At 39.3% G+C, this 21,901-nt stretch overlaps 1 protein-coding gene across 1 annotated transcript in view; it reads right to left on the reverse strand.

Annotated features, from left to right (window-relative positions):
• The window catches only part of ntng2b (netrin g2b), a 46,285-nt gene that overhangs the window by 3,838 nt on the left and 20,546 nt on the right, over positions 1 to 21,901 (reverse strand). The window contains exons 4-13 of the mRNA XM_079485901.1: positions 16,133 to 16,306; positions 14,373 to 14,408; positions 13,274 to 13,465; positions 11,120 to 11,170; positions 10,354 to 10,500; positions 8,726 to 8,866; positions 8,138 to 8,644; positions 7,775 to 7,927; positions 7,453 to 7,527; positions 1,348 to 1,515 (exon numbers count right to left, since the gene is read on the reverse strand). Coding sequence (XP_079342027.1) covers positions 1,348 to 1,515; positions 7,453 to 7,527; positions 7,775 to 7,927; positions 8,138 to 8,644; positions 8,726 to 8,866; positions 10,354 to 10,500; positions 11,120 to 11,170; positions 13,274 to 13,465; positions 14,373 to 14,408; positions 16,133 to 16,265 — 1,603 coding nt within the window. The 5' untranslated portion in view covers positions 16,266 to 16,306. The remainder of the gene's footprint in view (positions 1 to 1,347; positions 1,516 to 7,452; positions 7,528 to 7,774; positions 7,928 to 8,137; positions 8,645 to 8,725; positions 8,867 to 10,353; positions 10,501 to 11,119; positions 11,171 to 13,273; positions 13,466 to 14,372; positions 14,409 to 16,132; positions 16,307 to 21,901) is intronic.

Raw genomic sequence — 21,901 nt, forward strand, 5'->3', positions numbered from 1 at the left:
AACTCGGTGAGATCGGGGTCTCAGGATGAGGTAAATGTTCTCCTGGTGGAGATCTCAGTGTTGATTCTGTGCCATGTTGGCACCTGGCACACGCCCGATGGGGAGGGCAGATTTGTGCTGACTTCACAGCATGATTTCATTTACCCTGCGTCCTGCCTCCTCGTGTGGCAGATGGATTCCGTTCTCCGTCCCGGTCCTCTCAGTGCCGGGCTGGAACCGGTGCCACTGATTTAGAAGGTGTCATATCCGGGTTTATTTCTGGAAGTTTATTTGGGTGCCGCTGGGAATTTCTAATGCGACGCTTCTAGTAGGATAATGTTGCAGTTTAACTTTGACCTGCGGTGTTCAGCACAGCTCGATCTTTCTTGCTTTCTCTTTTTTGCGTTATGTTGATTTGGCAGTCCGTTTTTGTTTGTGCGTTCTCTAGGAAGCTAACCAACAACTTTTGTCTTCTGTTCAATGTTTCTGTGTTATCTATTCTTCTACTGTCCTGCCTGTTAAACTGTGTCTTTATCCTGCCACAGTTGGAGGGATATCCTGGCATTTTTTTTCTTTGTGTCTGAAGATTTCTTTGATGCACAAACACTGGCAGTCGGACATGGTTGGCATCCACTTCCCTGACATCCACACTGCTGGGAACGCCGGCTCTCTTTCAACATTAACTCTTGTACTTTTTTACAGTCATTTTTTGCTGAATTTTTTTTAGTGTCTATCCAGAGGAACATTTCAGAGCTTGTTCACAGCTCAGGAGACTTAATGGAGTTCTCAGTTATGCTTCATTTAAGTATCAAAGCAGTAATAGATGCTTCTCCAAAAATAGAAGAAATAAAACAGAAATAAATGAGAATGTTATTGTTGAAAGATTATTGAGGTTTATAATGAATGTAGATCAGTGAAATAATAATAATCTGGATTTGAGTCAATTTGATGAGATCTTCTATAATATTGACTTTTGATTGACAAATCTGAGTTTGAAGAATTGTTGAGATCTCTTCTGAAACTGTATTGAAGACATTTGTGAGTTTTCCCCTTCTTTTTTGAGGAATAGATGGAGAAGACTTCAAAGTCTCCAATGAATCTCATTATTATCTAAGTTTTTTTAAAATATATGATCTGCTTTTCTTTCTAAAAAAGTGCTGTACAGTTCTACGCTCCTGAGTTTCACCTTCAGGTGTAATTGGTAATATCATCATTTTAAATTGCATGGACCCGAACAAATGAAGTCATATTTATCAGTGACAAACTTCTTTAGGATATATTTAAGATTTTCTTGTTTTAAGTTACTGCGTAATTCTTTTTGCTGAAATCCTCTTTTCCATGAACACACACACACACACGGTTACTCACCGTTACACATGTTCTCATCATCGGGCTCTGCAGACGTGTTTTTGTAGAAGCCCATGCGACAGTGTTCACAGTTCTGACCCCGCGTGTTGTGTTTACAGCTCACACACGTGACGATGTTCAGGAAGTCTATGTAACTGCAGCGGTTGGAGTGTCCGTTACATTCACAGTCTGAGAGCGAAAGAGAAACACTGCGTTAAATAAAAGACGAGAGAACCGCGTGGACACAGATAATGATGGGATGAAATGGGATGTTGAGTTCCATTTTGAAATCCCTTGATTTTCGAGTTTCTCCTCTTCTCAGAGTAACATTCGTGTTTCGATTCTGACCATCTTTTTGGATGGATTGCTAATCCAACATGGTGCGTAATGTGAGGTTGAGGAAGACTGTGATCGGTGTGTTTATAAATTGGTCATTCTTCTCTTTTGTGGGTGGCCTGTGAGCTAGAAGCGCACATTTTTTCAAGGTTTCTGACACCAAAAAAACAGAACAGTAAAACCACAGAGGCATTTCTCAAAATATCTTCTTTTGTGTTATACAGACGAAGAGTCGTATACAGGTTTACAACCACATGAGGGTGAAAACATTAAATGATGACCGAATTTGAGTTTTGGGATAAACTATCCTTGTGGGGCAATCGTTTCATTGGGACTTCTAACATGTAACCTGATTTTTTGCCCGCTGGATAGTTTTAGTATTAAGTTGTGAACTGAGTACGGCTACATACTACATCAAACTAGACATTTGTTTTGCATCCGTTTGTCTTTCCAGCCACACTCACGGTACTGACAGATGAAATGGAGATTAGTGTGTGTGTGTGTAGTGCTGACAGAGCGATATCCACACAGGAGTCCACTCCTCATGCATATGTATGTATGCGTGTGTGGAGGTTGTGAGACTAAAAGGATGATGGGAAATCTGATGACAGAAGTGTTGTTGAATGCATCTGTTTTATCCATGTACAGCAGATCTTTTTGTCACTCGGCTGGGCTTCTCTCTGTTCCACTTCACACCTGCCCTGTATGCTTGTCAGTGTTAAATGTCTCTTTCCTTCTGTCGCTCACAGAGAATCAATGTTCAGTTCATCAATGAACCAAGATTGAAGGAGTTATTCCTTTGAACAACAGGTAAAAATCTTGGGAGTTAGTGTCACTGGAAGCGAGGAAGCCAGAGGGGGAATGCCATGTGGAAGAGGACACACAGATAAAAGTCATTGCAATTGCTTTGATACATCACAAAAAGAGAAAACGATATCATTAATTCCTCCAAACCTGTGTGACACACTTGTGTCTACAGGACACAAAAGAAGTTATTTTCAATAACGCTGATAACCGAACAACACTGAACACCATTGACTTCCCTTGTGTGACACAAACCCACTGAGACATTGCTAGAAATATCTTCATTTGTGTCAACGATTCATATACATGTTTTAAACCACATAAAAAAGTGAACAAATGATGACAGAATAATTTTTTTAGGTGAACTGTCCCTTTAAGTACAATTAAAGGAATAACCATTCTCTATGAGGGGCCGTTTAGGCCATAATTATTGAAATGACTCTTACAAACACTAGTGAAATAAAAACATCGATCGAACTTAGTGAAATTCATTCATACATATTAATGAAATGACTCTTACAAACACTAGTGAAATAAAAACATCGATCGAACTTAGTGAAATTCATTCATACATATTAATGAAATGACTCTTACAAACACTAGTGAAATAAAAACATCGATCGAACTTAGTGAAATTCATTCATACATATTAATGAAATGACTCTTACAAACACTAGTGAAATAAAAACATTGATCGAACTTAGTGAAATTCATTCATACATATTAATGAAATGACTCTTACAAACACTAGTGAAACCATACATATGTATTACTGTAATCTTTTACAGACACATTTCAGTGTAGTCGATGAAAGATTTCAGTGTAGTCGATGAAAGATTTCAGTGTAGTTGATGAGAGCATATTTCACTGGAAAAGGAAGCTGCATCCTCACTTCCGTTTAGTTTGGCGCGCGTTGATGACGTGCAGATATGCCGCGAACAGGAACCTGTCAGATGCAATTAATTTACTGAATTAATTACTTATTAGTTCCTCCAACAACTCCGACCCACTTGCCAGGAAGATCTCATATGCACAGATCTCATATTGCCTTGGCTTAGGTATGAACTGGCAGCGAACTTTAAGCTGCTTGGGCATAAGCCGCCGCACACTATAGACACAGACAACGTCTCGCAGGATTCACGCAATCTGCGGTTGAGATAAGTGCGGTCACGCTATACGCTTAATTGCGCATCTACACAGGGTTGTACGGTAGCGATCCTCTTGAAAAGTCGAATTGTGAAAAGTAACCACTGTCTGGACATTTCGTTATGGTGATAAAGGTTATGATCGTACTTTTACAGCAAACAATAAATCTATATTCCCATTATTTTGTTGTTTGCCTATGCAATCAGATCATTTGGATCCGGAAATGGAATATGGCCTTTTATATATGGTATGACACATTCTAGAATATGACTTACAAGAAAAACCATAGCCCCTTAAATTATTTATTATTTGTTTATTTTATTTGTATTAAAAAATATATATTATTATTATTTTGTTATGTTTTTATTATAATTGTATTTATGTCATGCACATGGACTGTATTTTCTATTATAACGCTTTGAAATGCCATGTTGTTTTGTATACAAATAATTGTTATATAAAATTTTAAAAAATAATTATTTGTATACAAAACAACATTACAAAACGTAAGGACTGCAGTTCTAGTAAACAAGGGTTCTCCTCATCCACAGCTCTTACAGCTTGCAACAATGAATGCAAGGTTCTCGTTTGGTCCTCTAGCTCTCTGTGAAGTCTCAACATATTCGTAGCACCATTCGCTGTTTGAATGTCCTCTAAACACTTAAGTGCACTTCTTAGAAAAGCTGTAATATCATCTTCATTGTTACTCGTGTATGAAAATAGCGCAAAACACTTGCTAAAACAAAAAACATCGCCGTGGCGTCATTTTGCAATCTTAAAACCAGAGTTTTATTTCCTCGACACACTCTTTAAATCCTGGTAAAGTGGGAGTAAAGCTTCATTCGAATGTGTAGTTCCTATTGGAATTGCAGACGCCAAGAATTACGGAACCGCACGCTTCAGCTTTTTGGGAGAGTTTTATAGTTTTATAGCCAAAATATATTTTTAGACAATAAAAAAATTGCATTGACAACGAAACTGTATAAGGAAAAACCGAAGGTAGCGCGGGCGATTGTAAAATATTGCTCAGTAAATTAATTGCATCTGACAGATTCCTGTTCGCGGCATATCTGCACGTCATCAACGCGCGCCAAACTAAACGGAAGTGAGGATGCAGCTTCCTTTTCCAGTGAAATATGCTCTCATCAACTACACTGAAATCTTTCATCGACTACACTGAAATCTTTCATCGACTACACTGAAATGTGTCTGTAAAAGATTACAGTAATACATATGTATGGTTTCACTAGTGTTTGTAAGAGTCATTTCATTAATATGTATGAATGAATTTCACTAAGTTCGATCGATGTTTTTATTTCACTAGTGTTTGTAAGAGTCATTTCATTAATATGTATGAATGAATTTCACTAAGTTCGATCGATGTTTTTATTTCACTAGTGTTTGTAAGAGTCATTTCATTAATATGTATGAATGAATTTCACTAAGTTCGATCGATGTTTTTATTTCACTAGTGTTTGTAAGAGTCATTTCATTAATATGTATGAATGAATTTCACTAAGTTCGATCGATGTTTTTATTTCACTAGTGTTTGTAAGAGTCATTTCATTAATATGTATGAATGAATTTCACTAAGTTCGATCGATGTTTTTATTTCACTAGTGTTTGTAAGAGTCATTTCAATAATTATGGCCTAAACGGCCCCTCATAATTCTCTAATGCTGTTTGATCTTCTCATAATCATATAGAGATGCACATTTGAATGCCTGTTATCCGCACCATTTATTCAGCTTTAGAAAGCATTTTTGTAATATCGTAAGTGCGTTTCAAATATTTATGCACACTTTAAAAGGGAGAAGTTCAGAGCCTGTCTCAGCACACAGGAACCGGCATCTCATTGAAATATAAATGAGCGCTCGCTTGCCCCACGCATTTCAGCACGCTGGTTACGACAAACTTACCGTCTATATCACACATGACAGAGAGGAGGGAAGAGATGGAAATGAGTTAGAATGCAGGAGGAAATTGACATGATGAAACACAAAACACAAAGACTGTCAACATGCAGTGACATGCTCTCGATCTCTCTGCTGTACTGCTCATTAATTCGCATCACCATCTTAACATGTTCTTCACAGTTCTCAGGGGAAAACTACTTTTCAAGGTGGTGATTTCATAAGAATTTGTATATATTTCATACACTGGCACTACCACTACTTAACCTCTAACGTTAAATGAATCGTTCCATAAACAGTTCTTGCTTCAGACCCACCAGCTCTCTGTCAAACCACAGCATTCAACATTGTTGTTAAATGGAAACATGCAGCGTTATAAAACTGTATTCATGACAGAACATCATTGTGTTATCGCTAAGAATCTGTTTATCCAGAGAGTTTAAAAATGAGATTTGTATTTCCAAAACGCTGCTGTTATGCACATCACAGTAGCCAGGTTTTCGTCACCTGTTTAGAATTTTAGCATCAGAAAGAAGTGATTAGAAATGGCAAATTTCTAAATAAAAACTGTTAATTCGCTGAAATGTTTTCACGCTCGTTTGAGGTGGTTTTCCTTTTTACCCAAAAAGTGTTAATTACTATGAGATGTGATTTACTCCCAGAACTGTCACGACTGTGATTCCCAAACAACAGGCATCCACAAAAGCACCGCATTTATTGCGTTTCGTCTGCTTGTGCAAGTAATAATTATATATCACAAAGCAAATATTTATTCAGTGGCTGCTCTTACTTTTCTCACTGATATTTAATGCCAGTTTATTAGGTGACGGTTTCTCTCTCTCTTTTACTAACAGACTCTCGTTCTTTCATTCACTCACTCACTTACTCTCTCTCTCTCTTTCTATTCATTGTATTCCCATAGTCTCGCTTATTCTTAATTTCTATCTTTCTTTCTCACTCACTCACACACTCAAACACTTGCCCATTTTTGTTATGGTTTTGGAACCGATTGATGAAGGTTCTTCAAGACGGCATGAAACACAGTGGCTCCTCACTGCAGAACGCAACATCCAGGGGGCAGGGTTGGATCCAGATCCAGTCTCCTCCCATTGCATTGTGATTGGTCGACACTGGATCTAGCCTCTTTCCAGTGCGTTTTGATTGTTCGACAGATTTGACGTGTTGTTGATCTACCATTTCCGTCATTAGGGTTAGGTTAGTCGTGACTAAAGTTATTCTTTTGACAGAAAACAAACTTGCTGAAGACAAACTTTATTTATCAACATATTTTTAATAATGTATTTTATTAGATTTAGGTAAAGGGTTTAGGTTAACAAATATTTAACTGTGATCATTACTTACAGGCGATGACATCAATGAGAGCAAACTTTTGCGAGCACAAGTTGCAACTTACTCTCCAAATTGCGGCTAAGTATATAAAGGGGGAGGAGTTGGATCTGGATCCAACCTCGCGCCACTCCTCGCTCGACAGGAAAGGAGGTCAAGGTTTTTGATTAAGATTATCAGGACATATTTCTTTTTTTAAATAATGAAGTGCACAGTTAAGTGTGCACTATAGTTTTCATATTTTTTATTTATATTTCATGCCGTCGTTAAAGCATACAGGTTAGAGTTCCTATATAACTGTATTGTATTTGATTTATTTTCTGTTTTTGTTGTGTTATTTATCATGGAAATATCCTTGTGCTGTTGCCAATACACCTGACATGACCAGTGCTAGTTCTCATGTGATTCTGAAACTGTGATTTCCTCCCTACAGGTGAAATGTCAAGCTCCTCTCACAACCGTGATGTCCTTGATATCTCCAAAGCTCCTCCATTTAGTAAATACAGAGATGTTCTTACAGACACGCCGCAGATCTCCCTCATATCTGTATATTAATGTAAACATATCACATTGTTCTCACCTTTAAAGTCGTCATATATGATGCCCTTCAGTTTCACCGTCTGCTGCCCCCCAGACAGTAAGAACTTCAGAATAGCTTCAAGAAATTAAAAGTCTGATTTAACACTTCTGTCTAGAAACACACGGGGAGTAAAGCTACAATATGCAGCTCTCAACCTACTAAACTACACACAAGGGGTTGTCTAATGGAGAAAAATAATTTTATGGCACATTTAACAAGCGTAAACATGCTCACTACAATGTTGGGCTAACGCAGACAGATCTAAAGTAAATGACTACACTAAACACAGCCATAGACTTCACTACCCACAATGCACCTCTACCTTTTTTATTCTTTTCATCTTTGTCCTCTATTTTATCTTCCATTTCCCACTTCTTTTCGAAGTGCTTTACTTCACCCTCTTTTTCAGTTTTCTTTCCTTCGGTCTCTTTCTCCTCTCGTCCTTCACCCTGTTCCGTTGAGGCTTTGTGTGGTGCTAGACGGGCAAAGAGAAGGACCGAGCAATCCACAGATCAGACATCGAGGTAAGAACGTGTCAACACAAAATGTAGTTTTGTGATGAAGTGTACAAAGGTCTTTGAAGGTTAAGATATCAGGCCATGTTTTCGACGTAGTAACCCTCACAAAACTACGTCTACGGGTCCTAGCCAAGTATTCTAACTCAAGATCATTGGTCCATTCATACCTTTTTCAGTTTCTTTCTCCTTCTTTTTTTCCTCCATTCCTTTTTCTTCTTTCCCTTTTGACTTATCCAGTTCTGGCACTTGAGCCGCATGTTTTGGTCCTGAGGCGTCAAGCTCTAGTACTGATTCATCTGGCATTAGCGGTGGTGAATTTGGCTCTTCTTTTGGTCTGACAGATTCTGATATTGGCCAGAATGACTCTAGTACTACTGGGACAGATTCCAGATTTGGTGGGACCGTCTTCTTTATTGGCTCGGTTGAGCTGGGTGTTGGTGGGTCTTTTATTAGGGAGATGGACTCTGATGTTGGCCGGGTAGACGGGTGTTTTGGTGGGACAGACTCCAGTATCGTCACAACAGACTCTAGTATGGGTTCGAGAGATTCGTTTTTTTCCTCCTCAGCAGACTCTAGTATTGGATCAACAGACTCAAGAGATTCTGTCATTGGTTCGTCAGACTCTGGATTTGACTCAATGGATTCAGGTATCGGTGTGGCTGATGCGCTAGTAACTAATAAAATGATGCAGGAAGTGATCACACAAAACATTTAAAAAATTTAATAGAATAAACAAAAAATCACAAAATTTATACCAGTTTCTTTCCTCCCTGTGTCGGTCTCTAAAACACTTTCTACTCTCTCTGTTTCTCCATCAGTAACTTCGTCTTTCCCAGAAAGATCCACATCCTTCCCAGAAATCTCCTGACCCTTCCCAGAATCCTCCACAGGAGCATCTAAAGGAAACGCTTGTTTGTATTGATGATGGTAATCAAGATACATTGGTACGTACTTACAAACACACACACACACACACACACACACACACACACACACACACACACACACACAAGCAGCTACTGACAGCCATTAAACTATCTACCAATAATTCAATCTGTTTTAAAAAACTAACCACTGTTCTCAAAGTAAAGCCACATTTAACTTGTCCCTTGTCTGAAAAGAAACAAGTTTGAGACGAATATAGTCGAGAAAGACTCTTTGTACTATACTGTACTTCACTTACAGTATAAAGTATGAAAAGTTAAATACTTAAAAAAATAATACATTAACATGTGGTTTTAAAACTACCAGTTATATGAATTTTAAATACTCTTGGATGATGAATAAAACCCAAACTTTTATATTAAAATGTTAATTTAATAAAAATGTTTAGTTTTCTAATATTTCTTGTATTCAGGTCAATGTCTATAGACAGGCAGTTCAAAACACTTATTATTTGTTCTGCAAACGAACTACATCCTTCCTTTTTACAACATCTTTGGGTGAGACCAAAGTGGAAGCCTGAGACCAGGGTCAGTCTGATTCTTGATCAGTCTACGGTTGTTGTGGTTGCATGTAAAATAACAACCAGTTATTCAAAATCCTCTTTATGTTCCACAGAATCGAAATGTAGGTGTTTATCATATTTTTTGGTTGTACTATAACTTTATCGTGTCAGTCTTATCTCTGCAGTTTTGCCTCTGTGTTTTCCCTCACAAACACGAGTGCTATTTGACATTTAAGCCCTTTGCATTCATCATCAAATTCAGCACGTATTGTAATATTTGCACACTTGCGTAGACATGATGATCTGCATTGAGGTTCTGCATGGCGTCTATTATGTTGTTCTGAGCCCTTGTTAGCATTTTATGTAATATACAAACACATGAAGCCAAACCGGTCTTACAGTTGCCTAAAACAAATGCGTGACGGTGTTGTAGTTTTTTGCACACATATCCACTGGGGCTCCAAAGTTCTCCACCTTTATTAAATCCATCCGCTCGCTCTGGCTTCTCAGCCGAGCAGTTTATGCTCCTCTGCGTTTTTCTTTCCAGCTTGACATTTTTGGATCTCAGCTCGACTATCTCACGCTAGTTCACGAGTTCAATGTTAAACGTCATTAACTATTCATTCCTCCAATGTGAATGCACGCTTCGATCAGTGTGTGTATGTGTTTATGTGCGTAGTTTGTTTGTGCAGTGTATGCCGCTCTCTAAGAAGACTCTGAAAGATGCAAAGTCACTCTATTTTGACAGAGGAAACAGTCTAATTGAGCATTGATTTCCCTCTGTGCACACGGTCTGTAGCCGTTACCCACAATCCTCTAGGGGTAGCTTTGAGTAGATGACTTACTGGAAACTCAGTCACTGGGCTCTTGGCTTGGCTACAACGCTTTGAGTGCCAAAACTAGTGTTTGAAAGATCTTCAAGCTCATACAACTTACCTTTGCTCTCCTCCAGGGGTATGGCTGTGGGGGGAGTGGCCTCGGTGAGAGGGGGTGTGGCTGAGTTAGTTACGGTATCTGTGTTTTGAGGGGATTGTGGAAGAGTTTGGGGGGTTTGTGGGGTGTCTGCTATCGGTGACGGGGCATCTAAGGGGATTTGAGGAGTAAGTGAAAGAAATGTGGCAGAGAAACAGGATTCAGCATGAAATAAACACACAAACTGCTGAGCTACACAGAAACCTTTTTGAATAGTGTGATTTGATTTATGTAGTTTCTGTAAATAGCCACATGGGGCGCTAGTGACGTCTACTATTATCTTAAATCGTTTGCGAAACGATATGTTAACCAGTCTGTGAAAACCAGGCTCAAAATCTAATTCCACCATTTATTTCACTATCATTGCAATCTCTGATATGGTATTAGTCAAAATTAAAGATATCAAAATGATGTTTTCACAGAATGTTCACGTAGTCATGTTGGACGGCTTTATGCAAAAAAAAGAAAATCTCCCAAAAATGGCTTAAGCTGGGTTTTCACAGAGTGGGTCACATGTTTAGTATTATGGCTGCAGGATTATGACAAAATCACAATTATTTTGGCCAATATTGAGATGATGATTATTTAATCATTGGAGGCCAGAGGTCAGTTTTTGTGGCAGTCTATGCAGATGCTTTCTATAATTTATATCTATATTATCTATACTTTTGAAACTCTATTTGCTCTATGTCTACATCTACGGAAGCCATTGAGTTTCACGCTGGCTCACCTGTACTCACAGCTGTAGATTCTGCCATAACGGTTATAAAATCTTCAGTCACTGTCAGCGTTAAAGACATTAGGGATTAAATGAGGATGTGAAATAATCATCATTGACCTACAGCTGAAATTACACAGACATCTACAGGCACTGATATAACCCTGTACCTTTAAAGACAGATGTGGGACATGTCTCTATGATATCTCTAACTTACAACCATATACCGTAAGGTGCATAAAGAAAGAAAAGCACGGTGCTTGTCTTTGTTTTGCAGGTGTATGCTTTGAAGGATACTTTACCGTGTTTACACACCTGTATTTCACGTGTAAATCGTGTTAAACTATTTGGAAAAGCTGCAATCTCGTAACTTTTTTTTGAAACTTGAAAAATGTTTGGTTACTTTACATACTTTTTTTGATGTGTGGTGAAATAAAATTCACGTCAAACAGACATTTCCTGCAAAATCCAATCCAACAGTTCAAATGATAAATCATGATTATAGGCATCATGATATATATACTGTATATTTTTTTGTTTTGTTTATTTTAGAAAAGTTACGGATTGGCGATTCAATCTTTGTTTTTAAAAAAAATTCTCGGCCTAATATTTCCGTACATTGTTTAAGTCTCAGTTTTAAATCTGGCCATATTTCTTGCTGTTATCGGTGACATCATGTGACGTCATTCATCTAGATTTGGGCAAATTCTATTAAAATCCTACTTTGTCTCCTAGCCCTTTTCTGAGCCCGTTGGAAAAATCTGACTTTCTGAGTTCAGTGGAACGCTGCAACAGTTTAATACTCAGAGATTAAATCTGATAATACTTGATGTCATGTCCCGCGTGATGGTTAATTCTCCCTCTTGTGGCCGTCTGCCCAACTGACCAACCAGCTGCCAGGAGATCAGGATCGCCACGGCGACCTCGTAATCCCTCTCTGACCGAACACACGCACAAACTGATGGTATAATCCCTGCCTGTGTGTGTGTGTGTGTGAGGAAGGACATTTATCTTACACACATACACTGGCCTACATATCAGCTCATTTTCTTCCTCGTGCTTGTATGTATGAGGGTGTGTTCATGTGTGTGTTTGTAGTGAGGTGTGTGTTTGCTGTGTGCCTGCGTGTGTGTTTAGTGTATATAACCCCCTGTGTGGGAGACCCTTTAGACTACAGAGGAGACAAAAACATGGACATGATCTATGAGTTTGATTTCTCTGGGCCATATGCTCTTCACACGCCACTTTCTGTGTATGTGCTATTAAAAATGAATGGAAGTGTAGAAGTAGTGACATCATTTCCTGTTTATCTGAAAAAATGCCCATTTTCCTAAATTCCCACTTGGATCAATCAACGCACAATTCACAATGATGACACGCTGCTTAAAGAGAGTCTGTGTTTGTGTGTGTCACTGAAAGACAGTTTAAAGCTTTGCCATGTTGCACAACTGCTCTTAAATATCTACCGTCCTGACCTCTACTTTCCGTAAGTGCTTTTCTGCGGGAACACAGACAGTGCTTAAAATGAGAATCACCGCTGCGACAGGACCCACTCAGCATTACTTAAAACTCGCTCTGTCACAATACATAAAGTCAAACCGACTGTATGTCTGTGTGTGATGGAGACAGGCAAAATATAATGGCCAACCTTAGGGGCGATTCATTTTGTGTGTTTTGTGTGTGCAAGTTTGTTAATTTAAATGTAGACACGCGGCAGGTGTGCGCAAATGCCTGCCTTGTGTGCATCACCGGTCATTTGACTAGCGATTTGACCAGGATTTAGACGCGAAATGTGACTAGCCCCTTATGTTTTGTGCGGTCTGAGATTCTTAATTTCTAAAGCTAGTTTTCACAGTCACGCAAGCACTTGGTTTGTCTACCTACATCTTGACATATAGCTACTGTACATCCAGGGTTCAAAACTAACACTTGCCAGGCAGAAAATGAAGCAGTAAATACGTATGTTTGGACTGGCTGTGTGGTCATGAAGAATTTAAGCTTTCTTTGCCTGGATAGGACACCATTACACAATGATTTACCATGAAAATTATGTAAAAAAAATGCAAATTGATCAATAATTGATCAGTATTTATTCACCTGCCATTGTCAGGTGTGGCAAACTGTAAATTTTGGACCCTGGGCACATCGTGCCATTCTCTGTCCCACCTGCTGCTGTGATCATGATGTCTTTTTGTAGGGTTGTAGGAAATAAAGTTGTTTTGGGAGGTGTAGTTGTACCGGGGGAAACGGCTGTAGAAACAATCACCATGGTTTCTGTGGTTGTCAGGGGCACTGCCGTGATGCTTGTTGCTATGGAAACGATATCCTTAGCAGCCGGCACCGGAAGAGTTGCTTCGGCTGATTGAAGAATAATTGTTACGACCTCTTTTGTGTAATAAACATAAATGGAATCATATTGTAACAAAGTTAAAGCAAAATTTGATGATAAAGTGAAATCAAGGTTCACCGTATAAATACCGTTTACCAGGGTAAGCATCTGTCAAAATACCACATAGAAAAGTTGTGCTGATGTATTTTTATATAAATTCATTTAAAGATAAATAATTTGAAGGGCCTGACCATGAGAGCCGTACAGTCGGTTCCTGGGAAAGCCCTTTTTTTTCTTTCCTGCTTTCTATCTTTCATCCTCTCTTTCCCTCTATATCTTCCCTTTATCTTTCTAGCTCTCTCTGATGTCGGACTGAACTCAAGGCAGATTCTGCAGCTTGGTGATGATGAAAGTCAAGCGACGAGCAGCCCATGAAAAATGTAGAAGACACAATGAGGGAGGGATGGAGCTCAGAGACAATGAAAAGAGAGTGAGAGAGGGATGATTGACATATCAGAGAGAGAGACAGAGAGAGAGACAGAGTGAGACAAAAAGAGAGAGAGAGAGAGAGAGAGAGAGAGAGAGCGAGAGAGAGAGACAGAGAGAGAGACAGAGAGAGAGAGAGAGAGAGAGAGAGAGAGAGAGAGACAGAGAGAGAGAGAGAGAGAGACAGAGAGAGAGAGAGACAGAGAGAGAGACAGAGAGAGACAGAGAGAGATGAGAGAGACAGAGAGAAGAGAAGAGAGATGAGAGAAGAGAGAGAGAGAGAGAGAGAGAGAGAGAGAGAGAGAGAGACAGAGAGAGACGAGAGAGAGACAGAGAGAGAGAGTGAGAAAGAGAGAGAGAGAGAGACAGAGAGAAAGAGAGAGAGAGAGAGAAAGACAGAGAGAAAGAGAGAGAGCACATTCTCTCTTGTATTCAGGATTCTGTACTTACTGGAACCAGAGGAAGAACCAGCCAGGGCCTGAGAACCTGAGAGAGCGAGAGAGAGAGAGAGAGAGAGAGAGAGAGAGAGAGTCAATAGATCTGTTCCAAAACACTATCTTCTAAGAGATATTATTTTTATTTTGTTTAATTTATTATTTTCTATATTTAGGATTTGTGTTCGGAATATTGTTCATTGTATTTGAACTTTTCTGTTTTTTGTTATTTTATGTTTATTTTGGTCGTTCATTTCAGTACAATCATACAGTATATTTCAGTTTACATAATGCTCATTACAATCACAAAGAGTTTTAACAAATGCAGGTATGAACAATTACTTGCTGTGTTTTAAGTATAAATTGTACTCTGAAGAGTTCAAATACAACAATTGAACAAATCTATGTAAATTTGCTTCTCAAGTAAGTGTATCTTGGTTTAAGAATGTTGGGATATATGCAAAGTATGAAATGTTTGTAGTCTAGTGCATTGAGTAAAGACATTTAAATTTAGTCATTTAACAGACGCTTTCATCCAAAGCGTTTTACAGAGAGTTCAGGGATCAATAAGTGAAATGTCTACAGGAGCAATAATAATACAATAGTGCTAGTTACTAGTTTCAACAAAAGCTAGAACAATACCTGTGGAAAGAAAGAGTTCGTGTTTTTAGTTAGCTAGTGTTCACAGAAGAGATGGGTTTTAATTCATTTTATGACTGTTGTGAGAGATATGGTTGACATCTCTGAAAGTAAAAGTGTAATTCTTAATACAGTTGTGAATGTTATATTTCATCCAAGTTTATAATCCGCTCTTTTCAGTGTTTGATGAAATATATCTGTGAAGGATGCACTGCTGCTTTTGTGAAGGAGGCACAGTGCTGTCTAGTTAGGCGGCTCAATAGTCTTCAGAACAGAGCTGGTGTTTGATTGTGTGTGTTTGTTTGTTCAGTGAGCGATTCGTGCAGATTGGAGATGTTGTCTGCACACGCTGTGCATCACTGAACCTGTGTGTGTGTGTGTAGGCAGTATGGCGGTGTTAGTCGGTGCTTCTCTCTGCTCTGTTCTCTGGGAATAGGGCGGCCACATAGCAGTCTTGATCTTACTGTGAACTGACAGATCTGTGAAGTCTAAAAGGCTCTGCAGTGCTCAAGCACTCGTGTGTGTGTGTAAGTGAAGCACGTTGAGGTCTGCAGTCTGCTGAATTCATCTGTGTGTGTGTGTGTGTGTGTGCGCGCGCACTGCCCTAGATTATTATTTTATCGTCAGTACTGCTGGTAAAATGGAGGGGCGTTGTGTTTCAGGGGATCTCCCTTAGATACTGTACAAAACGAGAGGAAAATGAAATCCCTAGGTTATTTTTGGCTTTGTCTTGATTTTTCCTCTTTCTTTGTTTCCTCTTTCATCCCTCATTTAAGCTCACAAGCTTGTTTAGCGCTCTTGTGTTTCCCTCCTGATCGTTTTGTCCAAGTTTTCAAGATGGGATCAGATCCGGGCGGCTGGATAACTGGCTATCTGACGTTTCTGTGTGTGGACCTGTAAAGATCTCCGATATTAGTAATGATGTGTTACTTATGTGTGTGTTACTTAAGTCTGTTTAGGGATGTGATCCGTGTGGGTGAAAGGAGTGAAACCTGTACATTATGTGTGTATCTCAAGTGTGTGTACAGGTGTTGTTTGTGTATCTTGTGTATTTGTATCTGATATGTGTTTGTATATATTATGTGAATATCTGGTTGGCTTCGGTGTGTGTGTTTGTGTGATGTGTGTGTTACTCACACGTGTTTGGTGATCCGTTTGGTGTGGGTAAATAAGATCCTGCTTTCCAGGCCTTGGCTTTGAATCCTTTTTTTGCAGCGCTGACAGTCTTGTCCGGTTGTGTTGTGTTCACACTGACACTGTAAGTTTCCATCCACGTACAAACACTGAGACGCGTGCAGGTTACATTTACACCTGTATACAAAAACACACACACCACACAGAAAGAACCAGACATTAATTCTATTGGTTATTTGTATAACTATATTTGTTTTATTCAGCAGTGCCAAAGCACAACCCACTTAAGAAATATTTTTTCAAACTTTCAGACTGCCACTCTAATATATTTTTTCAATGTTGACGAATCAACTAACTGGTAAACGGTCTCCAAATGAGCAGCTGATCTTCCTCTACTTCTATATTTCACACTCTTGAAGTTATAGTGTAACCCTTTCACTACCAGTAACCAGAGTTAATGTTAAGGCTTGTGTCCGCTGTGCACAGTTTTCCTGATGCAATGTCGGTTGTGCTGATGGCTTGGGCCCGTCCTCGCTGCTCGCAGCTATATTTCCATTGGTTATTTGTAGGTTTCTTTCTTCGTATGATAATTTCTCGTCCGTTTTAAAGTTTTAAAGTGTTTGTACATATCAGTATAAATGTACATTTGACAATGATCCACACACTTTTTTTGCTTTTATTGCAGGACAGTTTAGACCATGTTCAATGATTTGATTTGGCAAAATATGACTGAAAACTGAGCCGCTTGAAGACCGTTTCAATCTTGTTGTGTAAATTACAGGTGTGAGTGGGTGTTGACAGGTGGAGACGAGAGAGAGAGAGAGAGAGAGAGAGCACCCGGTCCCATCCTACTAGACACTGAAGTGAAATGCCTTCTGTTTGCAGATGATCTGGTGCTGCTGTCACCCACAAAAGAGGGTCTACAGCAACATCTAGACATCCTGCACACTTTCTGTCAAACATGGGCGCTATCAGTGAACCTTAAAAAGACCAAAGTTATGATATTCCAGAAAAGGCATAGTCGACAAAACCAACATCACAACTTTAAACTCAACAACGTGCCTTTAGAGCAAACCCAAAACTACACATATCTCGGTATAAACATCAGTAACACCGGAAACTTAAACAAGGCAGTGAACGACCTGAGAGACAAGGCACGAAGAGCTTTTTACGCTATCAAAAGGAATATAAAAATCGACATCCCAGCTGGAATTTGGCTTAAAATAATCCAATCCGTTATAGAACCAATAGCACTTTATGGATGTGAGGTTTGGGGTCCCCTCACCAACCAAGAGTTCACCAAATGGGACAAACACCCAACTGAGACTCTGCAAACAGAAATGTGTAAAAACATTCTACGGGTACAACGCAAAACCCCAAACAACGCCTGCAGAGCAGAATTAGGACTATATCCTCTAATAATTAAAATACAAAAAAGAGCGATTAAATTCTATAACCACCTTAAGAACAGCGATACAGAATCACTCCATCACAAAGCCTTACGTCATCAGGAGCTGAACCCAGAGAAAAGTTGTCTCATCCAACTGATCTCAGAACTAACTCTAAAACCCCAAACGTGTCCAACTGAACCCCAAACTCCAGCCAGAATTAACCAAATGATAAAAACACAAAAAGAAAAATATCTCAAACACTGGACAGAAGCAACAGCTCAGCAAAGTAAACTTGAATGCTATCGGTCATTAAACAGAGAATATAAAGCGGCAGAATACCTCAAAAGCGTATCAGACCCTAAACTAAGAAAAGTGTTGACCATGTACAGACTCAGTGAACACAAGCTCACTGTGGAGACGGGCCGACACAGACAGACATGGACTCCAAGAGAAGAGCGACTGTGTCCACACTGCACACAGAGACAAGTGGAAACAGAGCTGCACTTCTTAACCTCGTGTCCAAACTATACGGACATCAGAGAAACATTCTTCCCCCAGTTCACAAACTTCCACAAAGACTTCAACCAGTTTCAACAACAGGACAAGATCTCATACATACTGGGAGAAAAGCCCATCAGCTCAAACCTGGCGGCGAGATACGTCAAGTCCTGTCACGACAGAAGAGCAACAACCAGCACAACACACACAACACAACACAACACAACACAACACACACAACACTGACACAACACACACAACACTGACACAACACACACAACACTGACACAACACACACAAACTGACACTTATGACAGGATCCTGTCACTTTCACTAAGAACTTTTGTCAATACTTCGCACTTTTATGTCTGTATTGATGTGTACATATTGTTTCTTATATAGGATACTCTTATTTTATTTTATACAGAATGTTTATATTTAATCTTCCTGCTTTGGCAATGTAAAACACTTTTTTATCATGCCAATAAAGCTTTTTTGAATCTTGAATCTTGAATCTTGAGAGAGAGAGAGACAGAGAGAGAGAGAGAGACAGAGAGGAACACAGGTGTGCTGTTGTAGATTGGGTCCAGTAGAGCGGATATGAGCTTTTGTATAAGACCAAATGGCCCTGATCCTAAATGAGACTTTTCCACCTGAGCTGTTTGTGTGTGTGTGTGAGTGAGAGCGAGAGAGAGAGAGAGAGAGAGAGAGAGAGAGAGAGAGAGAGAGTGTTACTGTCTAGCTCCAATCCAGTTTGTTCCGCTGGAGTGAACATGGATCCATCAGCATCAAATATTCACGACATCGTCCTGTACCTTGAGCCAGCCCTCATCTATCTCTCTCACACTCTTTTTTTCTCGCTTTCTCTTTTCTTCTGTGAAGTTTTTCTTCTTGCCCTTGCTCCATTCCTCTCTTTCCCTCGTGCTCTGACACCATCTCTCCTCCTCTTTTAGGGTCTGGTTTGAGCTGAGTTGTCTTATGGTTTGTAGAGCGTTGTGTCCTTCATTCATCACACGAAGTGGACTTTGACGAACACGCTTAAAGAAAAGTTAGAAACTAACAGAGGAATCTCGCTGGAGCTTGATGGCCATATGTAATATAAACTGATGTTGTGCCAAAGAGACACATAAAGATTCTTTAAAGGTTTTCCTTTTGTTTTCTACAGAGAAAAAAACAACACACTGACATGAGGGTGAGCAAATCGTTTCAAGAACCCAGAAAGAATGAAACATTAAGAACTTTCCTAATCTCTGAAGAACCATAATACATCCTAAAATGGCTTTTGATAAGAAGAGGGAATTGAAGAACCTTTATTGAGTCTCTGCAGTGTTTTAAAGCGCTCTGTGATGCTCTAGACTTGTGTTCTGTCATAAAGTCCTGAAAAGATTGACAGTCTGATTCTGTCTTCTGTATTATAAAGTGATTCATGTTGTTCTGTATTATTATATAGTATGTATTACTATATTGTTATATAGTTTAATGAGCGTACTGGAGATGTTTGGAACTTTACAGGGACCGTGTTCTACACCTACACCATTTTATTTTTCCACATACTGTGTAGGGTTAAAGTTTCTTGCAGCAAAAGTGAAAACTAAACTAAACTTAAACAAGAGAATTAAACTTTTTGCAGCTGTACATTGAAGACTTTTAATGTAATAATCAATTTTAAAATAATCTGAAGTTCTGTGTTTTGTGAATTTCAGCAGATGGTTCTTATGAGTATTGATATGCAATTTCAGGACTGATTCTTATATTCCCTATATGCAGAACAATCATTTAGGTGATTTAATCCCAAATATAAATGCGTTGATCTTTCAAAAACTGCAGTGTGTACGTGCTCTCTCTCTCTCTCTCTCTCTCTCTCTCTCTCTCTCTCTCTCTCTCTCTCGCTCTCGCTCTCGCTCTCGCTCTCGCTCTCTCGCTCTCTCGCTCTCTCGCTCTCTCGCTCTCTCGCTCTCTCTCGCTCTCTCTCGCTCTCTCTCGCTCTCTCTCTCTCTCTCTCTCTCTCTCTCTCTCGCTCTCTCTCTGGGTTTTGGATTATGTAAATGAACAATGAGTAAATCAATCTGACTAAACAAGCATGAATGCACACTGGGATTTATCACTTTTTTATATTCTATCTGTGTTTTTCTTTGTATAGGTTAATTTATTAGAGGTTCACGACCCTCCAGATTTCACCATGAGGGATTTCTTCCCTCACTCAGGACACTCAGGAGCAGAACAAGAGTCGTGAAGTCATGAAAATCTATTAAATGTATGTAAGTTAAGGTCACATTATATTTAGCTTATATGCGGTTAAATATAAGATGCTCGTAATTTATTGCACAGGCTGCAGTCTTTTTTCGAAAACTACAAAACAAAAGCACACAACAAAATTATGCATTAAAGAAATGGATCTCAAACTTTTTCGTTGTAAGAGCCCCTTTGTGTAGAGTGCAGTGCTTTGCGCCCCCCAAATAAAACATTTCATTGAACCAAAACATATTCAGTTGTACAATGTTAGAACTTCAGTTCTTTTGGTTGGTCGTCTTCTTTTTCTGATGTTTGATTGCATAAACTGTATGATACATTTCTATGATTCATAAAAATAACGCAAAATCATCTTTGGGCCCCCAGTTTGAAAACCACTACATTAAAGCCATTAGTGAGTGATCTTGTATGATGATAAGCATAAAGTAACTAGCTCAAAATGCTCATAATGGCATGCATTAAAAGTATATTTTTTGTATATTTCAAGGACATTCATTGACTCAAACATTGCAGTTTTGAAATCCGCACCAGCGAGGCAACTCCTAATAAGATGACTGGGAATGCTAATGGATTCTGTAGCGTTCTCCAGTTATTACAGACCTCACTGATCAGATGCGCATCTACAAAGGTTGTGTGTTAAGTCCTGATCCCGAACAGAAAAATATGCGGATGCACAGCTGGAAAGATCGGAATGTGTGTGGCTGGGGGAGGAGAGACTTTGAATGAGTGGGAGTCGGACGGGATCGCGAAGGGAATACCGTTTTCACTGAAGCGTGACTGAAGAGCAAAGCAGACATGCCGATGGAAAAAGAAAGAGTTTGGAGTGTCTAATAAGCAGGAGGAAGACTGAGAATGTACTATTGATTTTTTAAAGGGAATGAGACAATAGAAAATAATGACTGAATGATTCAATCAAAACTGTTTGATTACTACGATTGAGAAGAAACACCATGATGACCAAAAGATTGCTTTGAGTGTGTGTAAACTACAGTAAGTCACAAGCAGCAAGCGGGTCGATCTTGACCTTTCTGCAAAACGTGGTGTCTGTGATACCTGCACAGAGCTCTCCGACAGCATCCCACTCATCTCATCTTCTGTTGTCCTGTCTCAAGATCCCCCAGAAGAACGCAGTTTGAAATATGCCATCTTTGCGGGTGTTTTGAGTCAGACAGCAGAGTTGTAAATGTCATGCGACTTATCGCTATGAAGTCACGTGATGGGTTCAACCCTGTGGTGACATCACAAGAACACACTTGTTCGACTTTATTCGGTACTGCAAGAACTGACAGGTGGATGACATCACTTTACCGAGAGTGATTCAAAAGCATATGGAGCAGACGGTTCTCGACTCTCTCGCGCGGTAATGTGATCTGAGCTCGAACAAGCCTACAGTCTTAAGCTTCGGCATCTTTTGTGACGTGGGGCAAGACTCAGATTCTAGAGAACATTTGATTAGACAGAAATTTTGATAGACGCTTCAGTGCTAGATTTTGTTGACATTGTTTCAAAGCACAAGACATTTTCATCAGATGCACATGCCTGGCCCGAAGTTAACTTCCGGTATGTGCTTGGTTATAATGTAACCATTTCATTGATATTCATATTCATCTATGTTAATATTTTATTGTATATT

Source organism: Barbatula barbatula, assembly GCF_947034865.1.
Source record: "Barbatula barbatula genome assembly, chromosome: 22".
Classification (NCBI taxonomy): domain Eukaryota; kingdom Metazoa; phylum Chordata; class Actinopteri; order Cypriniformes; family Nemacheilidae; genus Barbatula; species Barbatula barbatula.